The 7,784-nt window shown below is 36.0% G+C and overlaps 1 protein-coding gene across 1 annotated transcript; it reads right to left on the bottom strand.

Moving 5' to 3' along the window:
* LOC127074526 (uncharacterized) lies at positions 1-7,032 on the bottom strand. Its single transcript, XM_051015858.1, has 4 exons — positions 5,775-7,032; positions 5,427-5,573; positions 4,878-5,063; positions 1-462 (listed from the first exon to the last, which is right to left on the bottom strand). The coding sequence occupies exons 1-4, from the start codon at positions 6,858-6,860 to the stop codon at positions 382-384; spliced, it is 1,500 nt and encodes a 499-aa protein (XP_050871815.1). The 5' UTR covers positions 6,861-7,032; the 3' UTR covers positions 1-381.
* Between the last annotated feature and the right edge of the window lie 752 nt (positions 7,033-7,784).

Here is a 7,784-nt window from a genome sequence, read left to right as displayed (position 1 = left end):
TAATAGAAAGAATAGTCAACTCATATTATAAGAGCAAAGAAATACATGCCAACATTAAAAGCATTCAATGTGTGCATCACCCCATTTCTTCTCCTCTGCATCTTCTGTCTATTATTGCATCTTCTGTCTATTATTATAGGAAAAACTAAAACAGGCAAGCTCTAACTTTACAGACAGGGCTCTATCTTTATAGCCAAGAATCTAAAACAAAATGGAAAATTCTCGCATCAATGCTACAAGATAGCTATCATTCATATTATTACAAGAGTTATAGCAGTTTCTTTAATCAAAAACAAATGAAAGAAAGCATGACTTGTCCACGAGTAAATAAAATTGTATACTATGAAACCCACCATGTTTAATCTTGAAAGACTTATTAGATTATTTGTGATGCTGAGACACTTCAAAAACTAGCTTATCCATGAATTGGCATTTCTTGTCAAATCCCCAGCCTGGGTTGCTCTGCATCAATAATGCAAACCAAATATAAATTAAATATATTGTGCAGAATGTTGCTTTTCAATAGTTTTTAAAATCAGCATTCCCAATAATTGAATGAAATAGAAGACAGGTAAAAACAAAAAGAATCAAATTAATGAAATAAAAGACAAGTAACCACATATGGGACCCACACGTGTTTCACCCAATAAAAGAGTGAGTGTTTGGGAGAGTGTTGAAAAGAGTGTTCCTGCATTCCTCATAATTAAATACATGATGTGTTTTTACAGTATGTCTATATGATGCTGGATAGTTTATTTACATAATATCACACCCAAATGCATATGATATATAGGCTTGTAGCATTATATATTGATAGGATCAACGAATAAAACGTTGAACAATTTGTAATTGGAATTGATGAACAAGGCAAACTACAAGAGAAAGAAAAGAAAATTTGTTAGAACAATGTCCAACAGCCCAAGCCAAGTGGCTTGCTTCACCAGAGAAGAATTCTCAGTGATCTCAATATCTTAACATAAATCTTGAATAGTCTCTCTCCTCCCCCCACTTATTCCTTATACAACTAACTCATCCTGTGTCTCTAATTTATTAAGAGAACCCTGATTGTAATCATTTATCTGGCTAGACACTCGGAATCGAACATCTTCACCAATGGTAACCATGAGAGCCATTAAGACTTGGATTGTCTTAGAAAAAGTAGAATTGTTATGCTTTAAAAGCCAAGGAATATGCAAAGACCATGTGCATAGGAAGCACAGAGTGATCTCATACCCATTTCCCAGAAGAAAAAAATTCCCTCAAGAACAGTACCATAGTGGTATTTCAAGGTTGGAAGTGAAACAATAATTTTCATTTTTGAGATGTGGCCGGAGGGGTACCAAAAGTCCCTCCCTGGGCAGTATTTTCCCCAACAACTGGTGTGGACTTGGCATAAAAACTTGCAAGTCGTCCAAGGATACAGACATGTATATTTTTAGTAAGATAGTAGTAACTGCTACAATCACCTGACAGGCAGCAACAAGGACAATGCCAAGGCAACACTGAAGTACAAACTCCGCAAGCTCGACTACCTTTTGTGTCCAACAGCAGAATTCCCCCAAAACTGCAATCTAGGTGGCATCAACTTGCCTCACAAACAAAAATAATTGCACGAAGCTCTATTAATTCTTGCACCAAGTAGCAGCTCAAAAGTCTCGGCACATTACAAAATTGATTAGGATTTGGCTCTAAGCCATAAACCCTCTAATTTTCTTAGAAATAAGTAGTCTTTTCTCAATTTGACCACTGACTGCATGTAGATAAATCAAGATCAAATGTTAAATTGTTTGGTTGAACCTTTTCAGCCAACATTTGTCCAAAGTGTTTTGATGTAGACACATAAGCTTTCATTCCTTGCATACCGTCCTATTATTGAACTCTAACATGTAGGCCCACCAAATGCCCAAGAAACACGACCATAATCCACATACATCTCAACTGAAATAGATCCTAATAATCTCATCCCTAAAAACAAAAGTTCAACGCAGCCCATGAAAATCAGCACATGTTGGCAACAAACTAGTGAAACTTTTTAAACAAAGGGACGCATCAACACAGCATTTTTACAGCGTGCTTAAAAACTTCAAGTTTAACAATGTGCCTGAGAACCAGCCCCAACAACACTTGCACAAAAGTAATGCAGAAAGCACAAACTCTTAAATGTACTTCCTTGCTCATCCCAATTCATCAGGCGACAAACTCGAAGACTCGATACACAAATTTGACTTCTCTTTGAGACTCGTATACCTCTTTGAGACTCAACCTTAACCTTCCTTCATAGTCATTTATGCACATTAAGATTCATGTGTGCTATGATTTATGAATTTTTTATGAGTTGAGTTATTTATTTAATTTTCCATTAAATATATGATTATAATTATTATATGTAATTTGTCCAAAAAATTATCAAATAGAGTCATCCCACTATCCCACTTTTGTGGCTGCTCCGTGCCGCTATCCGGGAATGACGACTCTGGCCTCAACAATCTTTTACATTTCATTTCTTCTATGCACAGAAGCTATATAAGTCATGTAGGTCTATTTGTTCTTTGTCGTTGATGATCACTTCCACCATCTCTAATACATGTTTGTCTCTTATTTATGTTATAATCCACGGTTCTGATTCAGTTCTTGGAACTTTCAGCATCAAATTCTCCATAGGAGCCCACAAATGGTCCACCCAACGGGTCTTCCCTCAGAAATTCTAGCAGCCCTTCATTCACAAACTAATTGTACAAAAGAAAGATCCGGCAGGTCGGAGCAATTGATATGATCAATGAATAAGACACAGAATAATTTGTAATTTGAACTGATAAACACAAATTACAAAAGAAAGAAAAGAAAAATCTATTAGAATAATGTCTAATAGCCCAAGTCAAGTGTCTCCCTTCACAAAGAGAAGAATTCTCACTAACCTCACTATCTTATCAAAAATTGCGAATAGTCTTTTTCTTCTCCCACTTATTCCTTATATAACTAAGTCCTCGTCAATCTCTCATTTCCCATCTTTTGCCAGCTTAGCATCTCCAGCATTTTTCTACTTAGTTGATAACTTAGGTCCAATACTCTCAACTAGTCAACTGGACTAAATTGACCAAATTCTCCCTCTCGGTAATTTACATAGAATTATATCATGTCCCCCATAAGCAAAATCTCAAAGAGATTAGTATTCATATCCTAAAGAACAACATATTGTTTAACCATTTGAATTCCAGTACTTTATTCTGCCGTATTTATGCAGTCTAGACTTTTTTTAGAAAATTATTGACGTACTCCAACGAAAGTACTGTAGCACTGAAATCATAGAAACCTAGGCTACACAGTAAAAACAAAAATTAATAAAAAATAAAAAACTAATGATATCAGAATACCACTTTTTATATGATTCAAATTGCTAGCAAAAATAACAAAAAACCATTTACATGTCCTCGTACAAAGAATTATTCATAGAACTCCTAAATAATTCATAGAAAAGCTTCAAACTTTTAAGTAACAACTAATCCATAGGATAAAAAATATGCTGGCACAAAAAATTGGTAGCTAAACATGCATTCTGAATATGCATATTATCCAAACTAATGAAAGGATAAATCAATGCCAGACTCGGGATAACAAATTCAAAACATATTTCCTCACATGTCAAGGTTGGACACCGCTACCCAATGTGCTTAGGAGGATTAGTAGAAGCAATTTCAAGCATGCTTGTAAGTGGTAACCTATGATGCATAGGCACGGGTACCGGTACCAGTGCAGTGCGGGTACGGGATACGGCATTTTCTTAAAAATCAAGGTACGGGTACGTCAATAGAAAATAAGAATTTGTCAATAAAATATTTTAATAGAGAACTAAATTGTTCAATTTTCAACAAAACATCCCAATAAAAGTTTAAACAATAAAAAGTTGTGTTAGACTATCATAAAGAAATAAACTAAAACAAAATAATATATTATATTCATATATAAAAAAATCATAAATTTTCACTCAGACACAAAATAATGAAAAAAACATAAGTACTACGAGTACGGTACGTGTACCCGGTACTGGTATGTCACCATTTTAGAAGTACTCATGCTTCAGAGGTGCTACCTATGAGCAGAATAAATGGATTATCAAAACATATATAAACACTAGTCCTAAAATACAAAATCTCAGAATGGCTTCTTCGATGTAAAAATAAAGCGACAAATTCTGCATTAAGAACAGCAAACTGTTTCAGAATTAGACTAACAATTAAAATCAGGGAACCTCCTAGTCTTTTAATAACAAAGTTAACTATCCTTTCCTCAACCAAAAAAAGAGTTAACTATCAATTCTATCCAAAAACCTTAACATATATAACTCACGATAGTCATTCATTTTTAAACAATATTTTTATAACAGATTTGAACAAATATAGTTATTTTTTAGACAGAGAACTAATGTTCTTATCACTGCTTTGCAATAACTCCTCGACCTATGTACAGAATCCACCTTGTGTTGATTTCAAGAATTCAAAATAGTAATACAACAAATACTCCTACCCGTATTTACATTTCTTAATACAGTTGTTTTGTTTCATTGACTAGCATTTAGATTCTAAATTCCTAGAAAGAAGAACTATCTTTCCTCCGGATTGGAATATACAATCTTGTGAATAGAATTTCTTTTGCCAAATCTGTACAGAACCTTTTACAACCATTCCAAATATAGACCCACCCCATACTAATATCAAATTATGTTCAAACTATACTAAAGGGGGTTTTATTTAACAATGAACGGCATGAGCAAGCAATAGTACACCAGCAGAGACACTCAGAATAAGAAACATTAATCAGAGTAAAGAAGGCATTTTAATTTTTTGTTTAAGTTTCGCACTACAATATTAACAGTTCCAAACCTGAAGAGAGATAACAGCTCGGTTAGTGAAATCCTTCACAGAAGATGGCGCACTTCCAGGAAGAGTTTTAGCAACTCTCTCTAACTCTTCTGTTTGCTTCTTTGCGGTTACTCTATCAGGTCCGCTGTAGTGATCAACAATCTTTTTCAATAATGGAACTCGTTCCATTGTCTCTTCCATTATTTCCTAGTAAGATACAAAGTTAGAAAATAATAGAGATATAGTAATACCAACATATGTGCACATAAACATAAATAAACAATAATGCAAATGTCTTTCCCCGCTAGTACCCATATAATAGAGAGCTATTACAAAATAAATGCAGCAATACAGCACTTATCTCAATGTACTTGTTAGACAGGTTAACTAAAACAAAGTTATTGGCAATCAAGCCATAAGATTGTTATTGAAGATAGTGCAGAACTAACGACATAAAAAAGGATAATAATAAGAAAAAAATTATGCTCTAAATCATTGCAAGCTATGCCATTGTAAATTATTGTGCAGTAATCATTGGCCATGGATTAGATTAGCAATAAAACCACATACCTCCCACTCTTCTTGACTTTTAATCCCCTCGTATTTCATCAAGAATGGTTTCATTTTCTCTAGTGCATCCCGAAGTGGAATTGGTTCTTTCTCATCAATATCTGGATTGCTATCAAACTCCATAATATATTCCGGCTCAAACTCAATCTGCAATAATCAATCAAGAAACAGAAAAGCAAAAACAAATAAATAAAACATAAGATATGCTTAAAGTGATGATCATATAAAGTTGACCTAAAACATTCCCTTTCTTTATGAAAAAACAGAGTTTCACCTTGATGCAGCTAAACTAGAAATAAAATTATATTCCCAACAAATAAGTATAGATATATGTAGCTGGCCACTTACAGCGCAATTAATGTCTAATGCTTCCACATATTCATCTTCCAACGGAGAGGGTAGAACTCTACTAACAATCTCCTCGAACTCTTCCGTCAACTGATTCATTATCTCAGGCCCAACCTTCTGAGCTAATTTTTCACCATCTGCATTATCTCCCGTGTATAGCCCAGCAGCATTGGAACGCGCTGAATCTTGAATCTGACCCATCCTATCATCTGCACCCGCCCCCCTAAAGCCTCCCCTTCCAACACCTCTTCCTCTACCACGTCCTCTACCTCGGCCACGAACAAACCCACCTCTCTCCCTAGGTTCTCTTCCTCTTCCACTACCACTTCCATCACCATCATTCTGGCTTAGCATTGGCTGTCTCTTAGGAACATTCTCAGAAGCAGCATCACCAGTAGTTCGACGACTGCGGATATGCCTATTCTCTACTGTAACTTGAGGAGCTTCTCGACCCGCCTCTTCCACGGGCTTCCCCCTCCCAGTTCCAGGCAACACCCCTGACAAGCTCATTGAGAACATACTATCACTCTCATTATCACCAGATAAATCTATTGGTTTAACATCCTCCGTTCTAGTAAAAATGGGTTTTTTGTGAGGCAATACTTCATTTGTTTCTGTCTGAGAAACATTATCCTCTCTTCTGAAGAAAACGGGTTTCTTAGGTACAGAATCAGGTTGTTGTTCTTGCTGCTTATCATTTTCAGATTGAGGTGGTAATGGACCAAAACCTCGACCACGACCTATACTAGGTTGTTGAATGGAAGACATAAATGAGGAAAAAGAAGGAAAACCTGTTGGAGGAGGAACTGTTCCACCACGACCATGGCCACGGCCAGAACCAGGAGGAATTGGTGAATCTGTTGTGTCAGATTTCGATTCGCTGGAGTTAGGGTTAGGGTTACCCGGAGCTTTTTCGTTGAAGTTAAACTGTGGCGGGCCAGAGAAAGAGCCTCCTCGACCACGGCCACCGCCACGGCCATCACCGCCGCCGCCGAAACCGGAAGATGTAGAAAATGAAACTAGGGTTTTTCTTGTGGCATTGGAAATGTTGGAATTTTGAAGCCTTACTCCGATGCTTCCTCTCATTGGGAAGATTAACAAAATTGAATCGCCAAGTGCGGAGCAAACAAAACTTCAGTGGTTTTTGTGTTACTTCAGCCGAATGAAAACTGGGGATTAGAACATTGCTTTAAAACGCTGTCGTTTAAGCATACTACACAATAAAGATTTATTAGTCGCTAAAGTGCAATAGGTGGCCATGTGGGGCAGCTTCTTTTTACTCTTATGTTACACTCTTTTAATCCTTAAGATTGGACACCATTGCATGCATTTTCATTATGTTTGGTATCTTGATCTGACCTTTGTAGGAGATTCTAATGAGGTGGTTAAAACCATTAATATCATATTCTAGATTGACATTTGAATTGAATTTTCATTAGAATGTGATCTTTTGGTCTCTATGTGATGGCAATAAATATCGTGGAGTCTTGGTTAGTATATCAAATATGAATATGAGTCTTATATTGGATGTTAAAAATTTTATAAATGAGAAGGTCCATAAAACAAATGCCTTAAAGTTTTGGATTAAGAAGTGGAGTCCAACTCATTTAAAGTGAATGTTGAAAGCCTCATGTGATGATTCTTGGTCCCCTTCATGACCGAACAGTGGTCCCTTTGGACATTAGGAGCATGTTGTTAGTCGAGATATAAGTTTTATCGAGGGGTTGTCCATGAAGATAGTTATCGGAAGTTGTTGAGTTAATGCATCTTCTTCCATTATTGAAGGACGCATAGAGTGAGCTTATTCAACTTCGATCATATATCACCAAACTATTTTTTGGTCTAAGGGTGTGTCAATTGATTCACATAGAGGAGAAAGTTATTTGGTTTAGTAAAAAGTTATGAGGGGTAATTGAAGATATTGTGGTTGGTGGAGATCATTTTTCGGGGATCTTAAGTGGGGTGGCTTTTTTACCATTTAGGATTGAGGGTTGGGTTTGTACTCAAATG

The sequence above is a fragment of the Lathyrus oleraceus genome, chromosome 4, assembly GCF_024323335.1.
Source record: "Lathyrus oleraceus cultivar Zhongwan6 chromosome 4, CAAS_Psat_ZW6_1.0, whole genome shotgun sequence".
In the NCBI taxonomy this organism is placed as follows: domain Eukaryota; kingdom Viridiplantae; phylum Streptophyta; class Magnoliopsida; order Fabales; family Fabaceae; genus Lathyrus; species Lathyrus oleraceus.
This window is presented reverse-complemented; position numbering and strand designations above follow the sequence as displayed.

Bases quoted from the DNA above. Each gene is read 5' to 3' on its own strand.
- LOC127074526 (XM_051015858.1), bottom strand. From the start codon at position 6,860: ATGAGAGGAAGCATCGGAGTAAGGCTTCAAAATTCCAACATTTCCAAT. The intron at 5,574-5,774 runs GTAAGTGGCCAG...TGATTATTGCAG, and splicing joins CATTAGACATTAATTGCGCT to ATTGAGTTTGAGCCGGAATA. The intron at 5,064-5,426 runs GTATGTGGTTTT...GTATCTTACTAG, and splicing joins AAAGTCAAGAAGAGTGGGAG to GAAATAATGGAAGAGACAAT.